Below are 18,506 nucleotides of genomic sequence, written 5' to 3'. Positions count from 1 at the left end.
GGGATCCCAACAAATATGGATTATATATGGAGATGCAATCCAACATTAATACATACTCCCCATTTAAAAGAAGAATTAGAAACCAACATAAAAATTACTTTCAAGAAAACACATCTGAATCTATTTGTCCATTTGTCACATGGAATGCACATAAGGCAGTAATTAGAGGTCATTTAATTGAAATTTCAGCTAGAATTAAAAGACAGAAAAGAATTAAGAATCTTCAAACAATTAAAAGATAGAGGATTTACAACAAAGTTCTCCAACTCCCTCGCAAAGTAATCATCGTCAAACCTTGGGATAAGAACAGAAATTAAAAACTCCCTTTTCTCGGAGTATGATAAATATATAGGTGCAATCAAGGCAAACCATTATGCTTCAATTAATAAACCCACTAAATATATGTCCAGAAAACTGAAAGAAATTAGGATTCAAAACAGAATAAGAAAGATTAAGAAACAAAATGGGGAAGACTGTTTTCATCCAAAAGATATTGCAGCAGAATTTGGAAAATATTATAAAAATCTTTATAATCTTAATTCTGATCCACAAACTCCTCAGCCCACAAAAGAAGCTATTGATGATACCTTTCTTTCTAAAGTCAATCTCCCCTCAATCTCAGAAGACAAGTTATCTACTTTAAACTCCCCATTTGTATTTGATGAGGTAATAAATGTAATTAAACTGTTAAAAATTGGAAAATCCCCAGGTCCAGACGGTTTTACAAATGAATATTTTAAAGGCCTTTCCTAACTTACTAACTCCACACCTAGTCAACATTTTTAACAAAGCTACTTTAACAGGTCAATTCCCCAAGGAAATGCTCCAAGCCACTATAACTTTAATTCTTAAAACTAAGGAAGACTTAGAATTCGTTAAAAACTATAGACCTATCTCACTTATAAATTCTGATTTTAAAATGTATTCCAAAATTATCGCTAATAGACTAAAAAAAGATTTTACCCAGACTAATTTCTAATGACCAGCTAGGTTTCATTCAAGGTCGTCAAACATCTGATGGTACCCGTAGAATAATCAATCTAATCAACATTATGAACAATAAGAAGGATCCAACATTACTTATCACTCTTGATGCCGAAAAAGCATTTGATAGAGTCAATTGGTTATATATGAAAACAACATTACTTAAATTTGGCCTAAAAAAAAATCAAATTTTAAAATTCCATTCTTGCTCTATATTCTTGTCCCTCAGCAAAAGTATATGCAAATAAATTTTTATCCATGTCATTTAACTTAACTAATGGTACACGTCAAGGATGTCCCTTATCTCCTTTACTATTCGCCCTAATCTTAGAACCCCTTGCTGAATATAATCAGAGAAAATGCTAATATTGAAGGAATCCAATTAAAAAATAGTGAGTTTAAGATTTGCCTGTTCGCAGATGACATCATATTATCCCTATCAAATCCAGTAACTTCCATAACAAGTTCAGTATAGTTTAGATGAATTTGCAAGAATTTCTTTTTTTTAAAGTAAATATTACAAAATCAAATATTTTAGAATTTAATTTCAGTCATGGTATAACAGAGGAAATTAAAAGTCTAACAGATTTTAATTGGGCTACACATACAATCTCATATTTGGGAATTGAACTAACTAGGGATATAAAATCCATAATTAGCATTAATATGGAGAACCTAATTAAAATAATTCAGTCAAACTTAAAAAACGTAAAAAGTATGAACTCACTTGGTTTGGAAGAATATCCTTTATTAAAATGATGATTATTCCAAAAATATACTATTTTAGAACTATTCCCCTTTTTATTCCAGAAAATTACTTAAGATTCAGTCTCTCATGAATACCTTTGTTTCAAATAAAAAAAAAAAAAAAAAAAAAAAAAGAACAAGGGTAGCTAACTATATTCTAATGAAAAAGAAAAAAAAAGAGGCTTAGGCTTACCAAATATTTACAGTTATTTCTATACTAATTTAATTAGACAAAGTCAAATTTGGTTTAAAGATAATCTTACTACTACATGGAAGGAGATTGAAACTGACTTACATAATAATATTCCTTTATATTCATTAATCATTCATAATCTAATGAATCCTCATCAACCTCTTCCTGAATCTCCCATTTTATGTGCAACTATCTTAACATGATACATAAGCAAGAGGACCAAGAGTTGAGTGCAAAAACAGACAAAATTTTATTAAGAAGTACAGCAGGTGATTAATCATTAAAATCATATAAAATCCAAATGATTACAGGACCTAAGGGACTTGCCTGTGAGCCGGTGCATGCGCCGTTCGTGAGCTTCCGGACTCGTCTGATCAGCGCGAGTATTTAAAACCGGAGCTTTGGGGTTGATTGTCAGAACACCTCTACCCTGATGAAGATTTTAACAGACCTTTTTCGAAATGTACGTCGCTTTTCCTGAGGTTGCCCCTGTGACCAGGCTGGGCCATACCACCCCACCATTAATTGGTAGATATACTAGAGACATTATGGCATATGCTGCGATCTGGTGGGGGTTTTTGGAGGGGCTAGAATTTAATGTACGCACCGGAATGGGTGCATCACTATATGTTTTTTGCTTAAACTTAGCCCTGACTTGGTATGGACCTCAGCCTTAGGTCCTGTAATCATTTGGATTTTATATGATTTTAATGATTAATCACCTGCTGTACTTAATAAAATTTGTCTATTTTTGCACTCAACAACTCTTGGTCCTCTTGCTTATGTATCATGCTATTGAGTTTGTGCCAATTGTGGGGGTTCATACTACATTATCCCCACACACAATTACGTTGTGCTCTTTGGAGTGTTTTTTCTAACTATCTTAACATGGAGAAAATTAGTGGCATTAAATCAAAAAAGTAATAAATATGAGCAAATAAAGAATACCCCCCTTACCTTTTTCAATTTGCTCCCAGAAGTAAAAAACTCCAGAATTATGGCGGAACAGAAATCTTAAAATTTGGGATTTACATGATGGGACTAATTTTATTTCTTTTCAAACTCTAAAAAAACAACACTATTTACCAGATATTGATTTCTACAGCTATTTATCCATCAGAAAAATAATCTCCGCTTTACTAAAAGACAACCATTTATTAACTGAACAATCCTGTAATCTTATCTGTAATGCCAATAATATTATTTGCCAAACTAGATCTATATATGAAATATTCAACAAAGAAACTCTTTGAAAAGAGGCCATTTATGATAAAATGGGTAAAAGTTAAAAAACCCCTTTTCCTTGGAAAAGTGGAATAGATGTATTGGAGATGCATACTCCTCTAATATATGTTTAACACTTCATGAAGCTTATTATAAATTGCTTTCTAGGTGGTACTTTACTCCTCATAAGCTATCGCTCTTTTCAAGTAATAATTCCCATTTATGCTGGAGGGGATGTAATTTAAAGGGAGATATTCTTCACATATTTTGGTCTTGTCCCAAATTGAGATGTCTGGAGGGAGGTTAACCTTTTACTATTTCCAAGAATTTGATTTATTATCACTAACCTCAAATGGCTCTTTCATTAGATTTAGATAGCATTACCAAAGACAAATACCTAGCTATTCATATGTTTTTAATTGTCAAAATTCATATAACGGCTAAATGGAAAAAGACAGATATACCATCTATTACAGAAATTAAAGAAACTATAATGCTTCATAATAATTATTATGAGAGAAGTTTCGCCACTTTTAACAATCGATACCCAAAATACCAAAACATTTGGGAAAGATGGAATAACCTAATGATAAATAACTATTTAAACCTGTGTTTTTTTTGTTTTGGTTTTTTTTTCCCTCTCCCAGTTATATATTTAATAATTTACGTTTCTAAAATTTCCTTGTGGTTATGATTGATCGATATGTTGTAATTTGGTGATTTCCACTCCAATGAATAAAGAAGACAGATTAAAAGTTAATGTATTTTATTGTTGTAGTAGTTTAGTATGTAGTGATTAAATTTAAAAGTAACATTCTATAACCTAGAATATTGACGTGTGTTTACTAAAATCAGCAATGTATATTTTTATAACATGTCTGGTTATATTCATATTAGTGTTAAATTAATAAAAACATTTAAAAGAAAAAAAAAAAAATGTACAGAAAACAGTAACAGCCCCTAAGCTAAGTCTTGGTGATATCAAGGTGGCTCAGTGGTTAGCACTGTAGTCTTGCAGCGCTGGGGTCCTGGGTTCAAATACCACCAAGGACAACATCTGCAAGGAGTTTGTATGTTCTCCCCGTGTTTGCGTGGGTTTCCTCCGGGTACTCCGGTTTCCTCCCACACTGCAAAGACATACAGACAGGGAATATAGATTGTGAGCCCCAATGGGGACAGTGCTGCCAATGTAGATGATGTGCTGTGGAATTAATAGCGCTATATAAATGAATAAATATTACTATTTTTAAAAAAAAATATATATATATATATTACTAAATAACATTCCCCACATGCCTACTTTACACCAGCGCAATATTGAAAACTTTTTTTTCGTTAGGAAGTTAGAAGGGTTGAAAGTTCATCAGCAATTTCTCATTTTTACAACAAAATTTACAAAAAGCTTTGAGACACCACATTTAGAGTGACTGAGAGGCCTAGGTGACAAAATAACATTCTAAAAACTGCACCCTTCACGCTACTGAAAACCACATCCATGAAGTTTCACGCTACTGAAAACCACATCCATGAAGTTTATTAACCCTTTAGGTGCTTCACAGGAATCAAAGCAATGTGGAAGGGAAAAAAAAATGAATTTTTTTTTAATTTTACAAAAATGTTACTTTAGCCATAAAATTTTGCATTTTCACAAGGGTATCAGGAAAATTGCACCATAGAATTAATTGTGCAATTTCTCCTGAGTACACATACCTCATATGTGGCGGAAATCAATTGTTTGGGCGCAAGGCAGGGCTCAGAAGGGAAGGAGCGTCATTTGAATTTTTTTTAAACCAAAAACTGTCTGGAATTGTTAGCGGATGCCATGTTGCGTTTGGAGACCCCCTGAGGTGCCTAAACAATGGATATCCCCCACAAGTGACTGCATTTTGGAAACTAGACCCCTCATGGAATTTATTTAGATGTTTAGTGAGCACTTCGAACCCCTGGGGACTTCACAGAAGTTTATAACCATGAAAAAAATTATTTTTACCACAAAATTGTTACTTCAACCAGTTAGCTTTTTTCACAAGGGTATCAGGAAAAATGCACCATTACATTTATTGTGCAATTTCTCCTGAGTACGCCGATACCTCATATGTGGTGCCAATAAATTGTTTGGGCGCACAGCAGGGCTCAGAAGGGAAGGAGCGCCATTTGAATTTTTGAAAGTAAAATTAGCTGGAATCATTAGCGGATGCCATGTTGGGTTTGGAGACCCTCTGAGGTGCCTAAACATTGGAAACCTCCCACAAGTGACCCACCCCAAGGAACCTATGTAGATGTGTACTGAGCACTTTGAACCCCCAGGTGCTTCAGTGAATTTTATAATGTGCCGTGAAAATGAAAAATAAAATTTTTACCACAATATTGTTCTCTTAGTCTTTATTTTTTTCATTTTCAAAAGGGCAATAGGATAAAATGGACCTCAAAATGTGTTGGAAAATTTCCCCCGAGTACGCGGATACCCCACATGTGTGGGTAAAGCACTATTTAGGCGCACAGCAGGGCTCGGAAGGCAAAGAGAGTCATTTGAATTTTCAAACGCAAAATTGCCAGGAATAGTTAGCGGACGCCATGTTGTGTTTGAAGAGCCCCTGATATGTCTAAACAGTGGAAATGCCACACATGTGACAGCCCCCCAAGGGCGTGGTGGGGCGTGTAAAACAAAAAAACAAAAACCAAACACACGTGTATATGTGTGTGTCTGTACTTGTGTGTGTCTGTACAGAACAGACCAAAAGTTTGGACACCTTCTCATTCAAAGAGTTTTCTTTATTTTCGTGACTCAAAATTGTAGCTTCACATTGAAGGCATCAAAACTATGAATTAACATGTGGAATGAAGTACTTAAAAAAAAATTATGAAACTGATAATATGTCTTATATTCTAGCTCCTTCAAAGTAGCCACCTTTTGCTTTGATTACTGCTTTGCACACTTTTGGCATTCTCTTGAGCTTCAAGAGGTAGTCACCAGAAATGGTTTTCACTTCACAGGTGTCCCCTGTCAGGTTTAATAAGTGGGATTTTTTGCTTTATAAATGGGGTTGGGACCATCAGTTGTGTTGTACAGAAGTCTGGTGGATACACAGCTGATAGTCCTACTGAATAGACTGTTAGAATGTGTATTACGGCAAGAAAAAAGCAACTAAGTAAAGAAAAACGAGTGGCCATCATTACTTTAAGAAATGAAGGTCAGTCAGTCCGAAAAATTGGGAAAACTTTGAAAGTGTCCCCAAGAGCAGTGGCAAAAACCATCAGACGCTAAATATAAAAAAACCCCAAAAACACAAAACACTGGCTCACATGAGGACCGCCCCAGGAAAGGAAGACCAAGAGTCACCTCTGATGCGAAGGATAGGTTTATTCGAGTCCCCAGCCTCAGAAATCACAGGTTAACAGCAGCTCAGATTAGAGACCAGGTCAATGCCACACAGAGTTCTAGCAGCAGCCAAATCTCTAGAACAACTGTTAAGATAAGACTTTGTGCAGCAGGCCTTCATGGTAAAATAGCTGCTAGGAAACCACTGCTAAGGACAGGCAACAAGCAGAAGAGACTTGTTGGGGCTAAAGACACAAGGAATGGACATTAGACCAGTGGAAATCTGTGTTTTGGTCTGATGAGTCCAAATTTGAGATCTTTGGATCCAACCACCTTGTCTTTGTACAACGCAGAAAATGTGAACGAAAGCACTCGACATGCCTGGTTCCCAACGTGAAGCATGGAGGGGGAGGCGTGATGGTGTGGGGGTGCTGTGCTGGTGACACTGTTGGGGATTTATTCAAAATTGAAGGTATACTGACCAGCATGGTTACCACAGCATCTTGCAGCGGCATACTATTTAATCCGGTTTGCATTTAGTTGGACCATCATTTATTTTTCAACGGGACAATGACCCCAAACACACCTCCAGGCTGTGTAAGGGCTATTTGACTAAGAAGGTAATGGAGTGATGGAGTGTTACGCCAGATGACCTGGTCTCCACAGTCACCAGACCTAAACCCAATCGAGATGGTTTGGGGGTGAGCTGGACCGCAGAGTGAAGGCAAAAGGGCCAACAAGTGCTAAGCATCTACCATTTCCGGTGACTACCTCTTGAAGCTCATCAAGACAATGCCAAGAGTGTGCCAAGCAGTAATCAAAGCAAAAAGGTGGCTACTTTGAGAATATAAAGACATATTTTCAGTTATTTCACACTTTTTTGTTAAGTATTTAATTCCACATGTGTTAATTCATAGTTTTGATGCCTTCAATGTGAATCTACAATTTTCAGTCATGAAAATAAAGAAAACTTTGAATGAGAAGGTGTGTCCAAACTTTTGGTCTGTACTGTATGTATGCATGTATGTATGTATGTATGCATGCATGCATGTGTGCGTATGTATGCATGCATGCATAAAACCGCACAATCCAGCCAGATCCGGTAGAAAACTTTTATTTTACAAATAGGTGCATATAAAACGCAGGGTGAAGACCCGGTGCAGGTCCAGATTACAGCTGTTTCGCGTATAATCACGCTTCCACAGGTCCACAGTGGAGACGTCGGAGGGGGCCAGAAGAAGGCGGGTGAAGGGTTACAGGAGAAGCCATGGGGGTGTGGACGGACGGAGAGATCGGAGGAGGAGCAGTACTTGCGGCGGCCGTGCAGCGGCGATGGAAAGCCGGGTCAGCGTGGAACTACAAGACCCAGCAGGGGCATGCCGCATACTGGGTGGGGGGGGGGTACAGACGGAGAGATTGGAGGAGGGGCAGTTCTTGTGGTGGCAGAGGCCATGCAGCAGCGATGGGCAGAAGCGGTGGTGATCGTGCAGTGGCGATCATGCGGCGGCGGAGGCCATGCAGCAGAGCTAAGCAGTGGAACTACAAGTCCCAGCAGGGGCACGCCGCAGACTGGCTGGAGGGCTCTCCAGACCAAAACAGGCTTGGGAGAGACGTTAAAGCCTGTTCAGCCTACCCCCCTGTACGCTGATTGGAGTGATTGCGCGTCATACCACGATCGCTCCAATTAGTGCTCTAGGGGGAGGGGGGGCACAGTGTTTGATGATCTCCAGCTATGATCCTGCTGCTGCAAAACCTCATAGCTGGATCTCACAGGATCACAGTATTTTGGGCATGTTTTTAGCCGAAAACAGTGCGATATCTGATTGGCGGTTCAGATTTGAACAGCCAGAGCTATCGTAGCCATGGGGTGGGCAAATCCACCCCCCCGGTATCAACTACAGATCCTCATGTACCTGCAGCGCTGGTGACATTTCAGTGGACTGTCACCAGGGCTGTAGGAACGGAATCCCGCCATGACAGTGCGTCAAGGGTCGGGAAGGGATTAACCTTCCCAATTTCAGCCTTGCTTAAGCATCTCCAGATCATCACCGATCCTCCACCAAATTTCACAGTGGGTGCAAAACACTGTCTTGTACGCCTCTCCAGGTCTCCGACTAACCATTAGACGACCAGGTGTTAGGCAAAGCTAAAAATTAGACTCAGAAGAGTATTTAACTCCAGTCCTCTATAAGGACGTATGAATCAAGCTACATACAAGGTTATGCTGGAAAAACAGTTGCTTCCTTCTGCTCAGGCAATGTTCCCCAACTCTGAGGACTTTTTTCCAGTAGGACAATGCGCCATGTCACACAGCTAGATCAATGTGTGGATGAAGGGCCACCACATCAAAACCCTGTCATGGCCAGCACAATCTCCAGACCTGAACCCCATTGAAAACCTCTAATGTAATCAAGAGGAAGATGGATAGTCACAAGCCATCAAAGAAGAACTGCATATATTTTTGCGCCAGGAGTAGCATAAAGGTCACCCAAAGCAGTGTGAAAAACTGGTGGAAAGCATGCCAAGACGCATGAAAGCTGTGATTAAAAATCATGGTTATTCTACAAAATATTGATTTCTGAACTCTCCCTGAGGTAAAACATTAGTATTGTTGTTTCTAAATTATTATGAACTTGTTTTCTTTGCATTACACTGGGGAACGCAATTTTTTAGGAGTTAGGTCAGACAACTGTTAATTTTTGGATGCTGAATCCAGAAATTCTCAGTTTTTCTCTATCACATCAAGTTTTTGAACTATAGGATTTTTGTCTTCTCAAAAATATGTAAACTACTGTACCTAAAAAGTGTGTGTTTTTTTTAAATAGTACAAATATGAACAAAAAATGAAATATATAAGAAATAGGCATATGTTTAACACTATCATGGTTTTTTTTTTTACAAAGGAGATATATATATATATATATATATATATATATATATATATATATATATATATATATATATATATATATATATATATATATATATATATATATATATATATATGCATATATGCATATGCATGCATGCATGCATGCAAGTATTTAAGGTAAAAATGTACATTTATAGCTTTTTCTGGAGTGTAACTTGAGGACAATCACGTTTGATGCTCCAACAATAGTCAGCCATCATATGTACATCCCATCTACCCTGGTAACGGTCTTCCATAACCTTCAAATCTTGGTGAAATCGTTCACCTTGCTCATCGCTAACCGCACCAAGATTTTCCGGAAAGTTGGCAAGATGGCAATGCAGAAAATGTAGTTTAATACTCATGTTGCAACCAAGCGCTTTGAGGCTCTCCAATAGTTTCTGAACAATTTCTTTGTAATTACTTGCACGTGTATTTCCAAGAAAGTTCTTGACGACGTCTTTGAATGATAACCAAGCATTCTTCTCAAGATGTGACAGTCCCGGTGAAACGTTCATCTTTGATGAGCTGTCGAATTTGTGGACCATCAAACACACCAGTCTTGATTTTTTCAATGGACAGTCCAGGAAGTACCAACATGATGTACTTAAAACAGTCGCCGTCAGTTGGCAATGCTTTTACAAATTGCTTCATGAGACCTAGTTTTATGTGCAGAGGTGGGAATAGTATATTCTTCCTGTCAACAAGTGGCTGATGTAGAATGTTAGGATCTCCAGGTTTAAGACCAGATCTTGGAGGCCAATTCTATGCAACCCAATGCTTTTCTCAAGCTCTGCTATCCCACATACAGAGAAAGCAGGGATACTTTGTGTACCCACGTTGCTGACCAAGAAGGAAGCAAACAATTTTAAGGTCAACACAGATGATCCAATTGTGTGTGTCATATTTCAATAACTTTACATCTCCATGTTCTTCACGAGGAGACACAGAATGCCCAATAGGGACAGCACCAAATAAATTGCCATTGTGTAGAAGGACACACTTAAGACTCCGCTTTGAGCTATCAATAAACAGTCGCCATTCATTTGGATTGTACATTGAAAGCCCTAATTCTTGTAGTAAACCAGGAATATTATGGCAACACACAAAACCGCTGTCACACCGAAAGTGTGACTGCAAAAATGTACTTTCTCTAGTACGAAAATATGATACCTTCGCTCCTTGTTCAAGTAACTGTTTCTCCTTCAGCCTTGATGCTAGTAATTCTGAAGCTTTTTTTGATAAGCACAATTCACGTGCTAAATCATTTAACTCGTGCTGATCAAATCCCTTACAAACTGAATCCTTGTGAATTTCAAATTCTGCATCATTGCTGTCACTGTGTTCGTCAACATCACTCAGAACTTCTAGAGATGGTATCTGTTTGAAAACTGGCACTGGAATTTCAGCTGAATGAGGCATTGGTCTGATAGCTGACAGTAGATTTGGATATTCTATTTTACTTTTATTTTTCCTGTTAAATCCTGATGTTTTCACTAAACAGAAGTAACAGTCTGTGGAATGACTTTTTGCTTTCTCCACACCATGGGGATACCAAATGCAAACTTTTCACGTGTTCCTTTGGTCCACATCCGTAAACTCTCGACACACTGCTTGCACACCATGTGAGGGGCCCATGGCTTATCTTGATCACAGAGTTTTACTTTAAAATATGCAAAATATGCTTGTTTGACAAATGCACTGATGTTTGCCCTTTTGAACTGGAATGGTGAAAACACCACAAATATAGCAGAAGGAGTCAGGGTTGTTTAGGCATTTACGACGAGAGGAAGAAGGAGCAGACATGATCTGAAACAAAGGAAATATGTACATAAGTAAATAAAACACAGATGGAAAGTTACAAGCTTTGAAAACTAACAAAGAAAAAAATCATAAAAGATATATAAATTACAACTAAGCGCCCAATGTAACGAGAAAAGCTATCACAAATCCTATTTATTCCTACTATGATACATTTTTTGTGTAAAGATATTGATAATTAACCTATTGGGAGCTGCACACACCTCTCACCACACTCTCAGTTGTGACTAGTCTTACAAGTTGCCACGTAGCTCTATATGAGTCGAATTGTACTCAGATAACAAAGTCTTATTACAGAAATCAGTGCAATTGTGCTTCTATGGCAGGTAAGCTGAGGAGGAGAAACTTGACGTGATAGAAAAAAAAACTGACTACATTTTTGGAATCAGCATGCCAATTTTAGTATAAGTCAGCTCAAAAACCTAACTCAACAGAACTTTTTTTCAAATTGTTCCCCAGTGTTATTTGAGGTCTGAAAGCAATGCATTATTTTGACCATTTCTCATTTTCAGAAAATAAATACAAAATGTATTGCTTGGAAATTCGGAGACATGTCAGTAATAGACCACCCCTACACAGCATTTTCTTCCAACCTTACATTTTGTTCTTATTTGGCTGCTTTATCAGAGATCATTGGCAGCTCTGCTGCATTCCTGTGTATATATTCTATTTGTTTTTTTCTAGATGTCTTTAAGGGCTGGAGATATCTGGTCTTCTAACCCAAAGCAGCAATGGAGCGATCAGCAACTTTCTGCAAGCTGGGCCTTAATAGGGTAATCTCCGGGGTAGCATGACCAACTTGCAAAGTCTGATGAAATTGCTTTATTACACCAAGTTACTTCTGTGTATATACAGTATCTGCCAGCATTCGGTGCTTGACAGTTTTGCACATCCCCTCCCAATTTCCCCCCGGGACTCTCTGCACACTCCATGCCCCCATGATGTAAATAAGAAAAAAAAATATACATCGCAGCAACAATAAGCAGGGCATATGGACTATAATCAATGCAAAGTGCTTGTGTATACAGCAGCAGATAATATTACCGCAGCAAAAAGAAGGGGTATGTAGACTCAAAAAATATGCAGGTTTTCATTAGACACTTCAGGTTACATGCCATTTTTGCTCCTGCAATAACATTTCCTGCTATATGCACAAGCACATAATGCTCAGCTAAAAACGCATGGCACACAACAGTTCATCAATGTTCATATCTATGATTTACTGAGTATTGACATATCCTATATAAGATCCGTTAAAGCAGGAAAGGCAGTACTTCACGGTGGAGTATATGCAATATTTTAATGTGCAATTGTAAGCAAAGTTACAGCATAAGTGGGGAGGGGGAAGTGCAGGTACGCCGGACGACGGCCGTTTCGCACTCAAACAGGTGCTTCCACAGGTCCAAATTCGGATAAATATAAGTTATATTGCACTTAGATTCACAATGAAAATAGCACAAGAAATAAATAAAAAGGGTAGAAGGGTAAAGTGTAAATGTGCAAATACCAGGTTGCCCAAGAGGACTATGCTGGGAAAATGATACATACAAAAAGTGCTCAGAAAAAACAAAAATCAAGTAGGTGCAACGAGGAGAAAAAAAAAAAAAAAAAAGAAAAGAAAAGAAAAGAAAAGAAATTGGTATATAAAATAAATGCTGAAAATCAAAGTTAAAACCAAAATCAGAAATAATGTTAAATCCTACCAGTGTAGTTAGCGTGGTGCCACAATCCCCAACACATGTTTCGGCACTAATGCCTTCTTAAGAAGGAATATTAACCCCTTAAAAGTTACATCCTAGAGGTCATAGTGTTAATCCCCACCTGCAGCTGTGGGCTGCAGTCGGGGATCCACGCACGTCAGATTATTTATATAGCTGACATGTGTGCCTGCTAGGCACGAGTGGAATTGCGTTCTGCCTGTGCCTTTTAACTCTGTAAATGGCGCTGTCAAGATGTGACAGCGCCAAATTAACGGAGATAGCGGTAGATTCGTACTCACCGCCTGATAGCGGAAGTCACGTGACGTGATCACGTGAATCCAGTGGTTGTCATGAGAGCACAGGGTCATGTAATGACTGTGCTCATATGACTCAGGTCCTGTAAGAAATTGCCGAGTGATGCTTGTTACAAGAGATGATCCTTTCTCCTGGTCTGAGCGATGCTGCTCTGATCAGGAGAAATGAATGAATGACCATATTACTGATCGCTATAGTCCCCTAGTGGACCTAGTAAAATAAAATAAAAAAAAAAAAGTTCAAATCACCCCCCCTTTCGCCCCATTGAAAATTAAAGGGTTAAAAAAAATAAACCATTTGGCAGCGCTACGTTCAGAAATGCCAGATCAAAAGATAAAATCAATTAATCTGATCAGTAAATGGCATAGCGGCAAAAAAATGCAAAACACCAAAATTACTTTATTTGGTCGCCACAAATTTTGCGCTAAATGCAATAACCGGTGATCAGAACGTAGCATCTGCGCGAATATGGTACCGTTATAATCAGCCCGAGACGCAAAAAAATAAGCTGTCACTGAGCCATAGATCCCGAAAAATGACGATACGGGTTGCGGAAAATGGTGCAAAACATACGCTTTTTTTCGGACAAGCTTCTGACTTTTTTTTAACCTCTTGCAAAAAGTAAACCTATATTTGTTTGGTGTCTACGAACTCGCACCGACCTCTGGCTTCACACTAACATCAGTTTTACCATATAGTGAATACAGTGAATAAAATCTCAAACTAAAGTGGAATTGCACTTTTGTTTTGTAATTTTTCCGCATTTGGAATTTTTTTTTTTGCCCTTTTCCAGTACACTATATGAAACACTTGGTTTAATTTAAAAGTACAGCTCGTTCCGCAAAAAAAAAAAAAAAAAAAAAAAAGCCCTCACATAATCAGATTGAAGAAAAAAAAAAAAGAAAAAAAAAAAAAAGTTACGCCTCCCGGAAGACTGGTACTGTATTTAAGTGTGGTGTCACCTTGTGTCCATTTTTGGTATCGCTACTTTATTCAATAAAAGTTTAAGTTAAACATTACAATATTTTATTTTGCATTGGTTTTTAAGCACAGTATTAGGATTGTATACACTTATTTTCCAGTCACTGACCACCTTCTTATGGTGTATATTAGCTTGTGTTTTATTGCTTTTATGATAAGTTAATAAAGTTGAAAATTTGAATTGCATAAAAGTTTAGGTTGTTTTCTTAGTATTTGAGTCTCCCTCCTGCAGTCTGTTGATTGTTGGATTTACCCCTAGACATTTACACGGATAGGCCCATCTGGTTTAGGAAGTTTAGCAGGAGCCTATGCTACATTAGTTCTCACATCCCATCCGAAGGAAAACCACGTCCCCTGTCACTAGGTTTTTCTTGCCTCATCTGAAAGCAGGATGATGTAGGCAAACAGTCCCTGAGTCCAACCATGTATCTTAGATTTGGTGCAGGCGCTCCAAGAGTTTAGATTTAGCCATGCAGCAGAGAAAGCTTTTTTTTTTTATTGTCTAGAGGCTGCCATTTACATGCTTGTAATGTTGCATGGTTACTGATTTTGTGTTACAGCTCAGTTTTTTGTTTTTAGAGATGAGAAAGCTGCCTCTAGCCACACCAAGCTCTCAGTGTACTTTTCTATAGACAGTGAGCTGCTAATCACAAGTGGGTGCAGTCAAACATGGCACAAACCAGCTAGTCACAGCAAAGATAAAACTCCGTTTAAAGAGAATCTGTCGACAGGTTTTTGCTATGTAAGCTGAGGACAGCATGTTGTAGTGTGTTAAAAAACAAAAGCAACTATGCCTCATCTCTCTATCTAGGTACCGTATTTTTCGGACTAGAAGACGCACGGGACCATAAGACGCACCCTAGTTTTAGAGGAAAATAAAATTTTAAGCAAAAAATGTGGTCATGACACTTATGGGGTAATGTCCTGCTCATATACTCCCCAGCCTGCTCATATACTCCCCATGCTGCTCATAAGAATGGTGAGTAATGTGTACTGTTTCAGTGCCCCCCGCACTGATGATGTTCGGGGGGCAGTGAATACAGCCGCACATGATCACTCCAGGCTGCAGTTGCCAGGGGTGATCATGCGGGCTGGCTGTTTATCCCTCGCCCACCTGTCAGCTCCGGCTTCAGCGCTGAGAGATGATGGGCGGGATGATTGGCGTGCATATTAAATGAGCGGGTCCACAGTCACGGCAGGCTGCTACAGCCTGCTCGTGCCCCCGATGACCCGCTCCACCGCAGCACCCTCATTCCCCGCAGCCCTATATTCAGAACATAAGACGCACCCCCCCACTTTCCCCCAACATTTGGGGGGGGGGAAAAGTGCGTCTTATGGTCCGAAAATAAGAATTATTCTTACCGTTAATTCGGTTTCTAGGACCTTCCACGACAGCATAGGAGGTTGTCTCTCCACGCCCTAATTGGGACAGGAAGCACAAGAGGTTTAAAAAGGACCCTCCCACCTCCCATAGCCAGTGTCTTACAAAGAACCCATAGCATATGAGAAGTACAAACACATCCAGGCACATCGAGGACAAGGGAGGGAATTACCTGCTGTCGTGGAAGGTCCTAGAAACCGAATTAACTGTAAGAATAATTCTTATTTCTCTAGTCCCTTCCACGACAGCATAGGAGGAATACCAACGAATTGATACCTAGGGGGGGGGGGACCACAGCCTGCAGGACCTTCCTGCCAAAAGCCAAATCCCTGTTGGAATCCAGATCCAAACGATAATGCTTCGTGAAAGTATGGAGGGAAGACCACGTAGCCGCCTTGCAGATCTGCTCAAGAGAAGCCCCTGCCCGTTCAGCCCAGGAGACAGAGGTAGCCCTGGTGGAGTGCGCCGTAAATCCGGTAGGCGGAGAGAGATGCTGAGCGAGGTAGGCGTCTCTAATGGCCCGCACAATCCAGTTGGCGACGGTACTCTTAGCCACCTTCCTGCCCTTATTTCGACCAAAGGGCTGGATGAATAGGTTATGATCAAGACGCCAAGGTGCAGTAACATCCAGGTAGTGCAACACTGTCCGACGAACGTCCAAAGAATGAAACACTTCCTCACCCGGAGTCCTAGGATGCTGACAGAAGGAAGGCAGGATGATGGACTGAGAACGGTGAAAATCCGAAACCACCTTGGGAAGGAATGAAGGGTCCAGCTGAAAGACAATGCTGTCATCTCTGACGGTCAGGTAAGGCTCCCGAATAGATAATGCTTGAAGTTCCCCGACTCTACGGGCAGACGTAATAGCCACGAGAAAGGCAGTCTTGTGAGAAAGAGAACGGATGTTACAGGAGGACAGCGGCTCAAAGGGTGACTGAGATAGTCCGGTAAGGACCACATTGAGATCCCAGCGAGGCGTCAGGACCCTCTGACGCGGACAGAGCCTACTAGCGGACACAAAGAAACGGCGGATCCAGCGATGATCTGCCAGAGCCGTGTCAAAGACTGCACTGAGTGCCGAGACCTGAACCTTCAGGGTGCTACTAGGCCGAAGGCCTAGGTCCAACCCACTCTGGAGGAAGTCTAGAATCTGCGCAACATTAGGCCGGAGCAAGTCAGGAGGCCGAGAACCACACCAGGAGGAAAATCTCTTCCAGATTTTATTGTAAATACTATTAGTCACTGGTTTACGGTTCTTCTGTAGAGTAGCCACAACTTTGTCAGAAAGTCCCTGGGCCTTCAGTGCCCGGGCCTCAGAAGCCAGGCAGCCAATTTGAGTTTCTGGGGATCCGGATGGAAAAATCGGACCCTGGGATAGTAAACTGGGGTCTGAACCCAGGAGGACCGGTCCGTCTATCCCGAGCGACAGGATCAGGCTGTACCAACTCCTCCGAGGCCACAGAGGGGCTACCAGGATAGTTGTGACCCCATCGTCTCTGATCTTCCTCAGGGTCCGTGCGAGAAGAGGAAGAGGGGGGAAAGCGTAGGCGAGGCAAAAAGGACCAATCGTGGCAGAAGGCGTCCACCCCCAACGCCTTGTCCCGAGGGTTCAGGGAGAAATATGTTGCGACCTTGCGATTTCCTGCTGAAGCAAAGAGGTCCACTTCTGGAGTACCCCACCTTGCCACCAGAGAGCAGAACACCGCCTGATCCAGACTCCATTCCCCCGGATGAACATCCCGACGACTCAGGAAATCTGCCTGAAGGTTTAGTGAGCCCTTTAGATGGACTGCAGAAAGAGATAGCAGGGACTGTTCCGCCCAGTGGAAGATCCGGGAGGACACCGACTTCAGGGCGCCTGATCGTGTACTGCCCTGATGGCGGAGATGTGCCACTGTGGTGACATTGTCCGAGTAGACCAGAACGTGAGAGTCCCGGACGAGATCCTGAGCCGCAAGGAGGGCTTCCCTGACAGCCCTGAGCTCCCGGCAGTTGGAGGATTGGGAGCTGACATAAGGACTCCAGACCCCCTGAAATGGGGAGTCTGCCACCATAGCACCCCATCCCCGCAGGCTGGCATCTGTTGTCAGTGTAACCAGGGGCGTCTGAGTCCAGACAACCCCCACCTGCAGGTTGTTGGGTCGCAGCCACCAGAGAAGGGATGAGGAGACGGTCCCCGAGAGGCGAAACCGTCGGTTCAGGGAGGACGGGAGTCTGTCCCAATGCGCCAGGATATGATCCTGGAGACACCGAGAATGGGCCTGAGCCCACCTGACTGAGGGAATGCAGGAAGTCATAGAACCCAGAGCCGACATAGCCGCTCGAAGGGTCGGGCGAGCCTGACGGCGAAGCTTTGATATTTTGGCTAGCAGGGCCACCCTGTGGCCCTCCGGGAGAAAGGATGCCTGCCTGTCGGAGTCCAGCAGCACTCCGAGAAACTGCCGAGTGGAGGAGGGGTGCAACTGATTTTTTGAGATTGGGAATCCATCTCAAGGACCGAAGGATTCCTAAAGACCTCTCCACATGGCTCCGGAGGGTGTGAGCGGAGGGAGCTACGAGAAGAAAGTCGTCCAAATATGGAACCAGACAGATACCCTGCAATCGTATGAAGGCGACCACCTCTGCCATGATCTTTGAAAAGATCCTTGGAGCCGAGGAGATCCCGAAGGGAAGTACATTGAATTGGAAATGAAGCACTTCTTCCCCGTGTAGAACCGCAAACTTGAGGTAATGCCTGTGACCCGGATGGATGGGCACATGGAAGTAGGCGTCCTTCAGATCTATGGAGGCCATCTGGTGGTGCAGACCTATCAGGGGAATAGCCGATTTCACGGACTCCATCTTGAACCGCCGGTACTTGACCAGCCGGTTGAGACGCCGTAGATTGATGATAAGCCGGACGTCGCCAGACGGCTTTCTGACAAGGAAGA

At 41.1% G+C, this 18,506-nt stretch overlaps 1 protein-coding gene across 5 annotated transcripts in view; it reads right to left on the bottom strand.

The window, feature by feature from the left end:
* Positions 1-18,506, bottom strand: part of LOC142251310 (uncharacterized) — a 136,532-nt gene that overhangs the window by 49,014 nt on the left and 69,012 nt on the right. For 3 of the 5 annotated variants that reach the window (XM_075323989.1, XM_075323988.1, XM_075323990.1), the window contains exon 7: positions 11,012-11,187. The exons of the other annotated variants lie outside the window; for them this stretch is intronic. In XM_075323989.1, the coding sequence (XP_075180104.1) occupies positions 11,044-11,187 (144 nt within the window). In that variant the 3' untranslated portion in view covers positions 11,012-11,043. Of the gene's footprint in view, positions 1-11,011; positions 11,188-18,506 lie in introns of those variants that run through there. 5 annotated transcript variants of the gene reach the window in all.

The sequence above is a fragment of the Anomaloglossus baeobatrachus genome, chromosome 9 (genome assembly GCF_048569485.1).
Source record: "Anomaloglossus baeobatrachus isolate aAnoBae1 chromosome 9, aAnoBae1.hap1, whole genome shotgun sequence".
Taxonomy (NCBI): Eukaryota; Metazoa; Chordata; class Amphibia; order Anura; family Aromobatidae; genus Anomaloglossus; species Anomaloglossus baeobatrachus.
The sequence above is the reverse complement of the archived record's forward strand: the minus strand, read 5'-3'. Positions and strand labels throughout refer to the sequence as shown.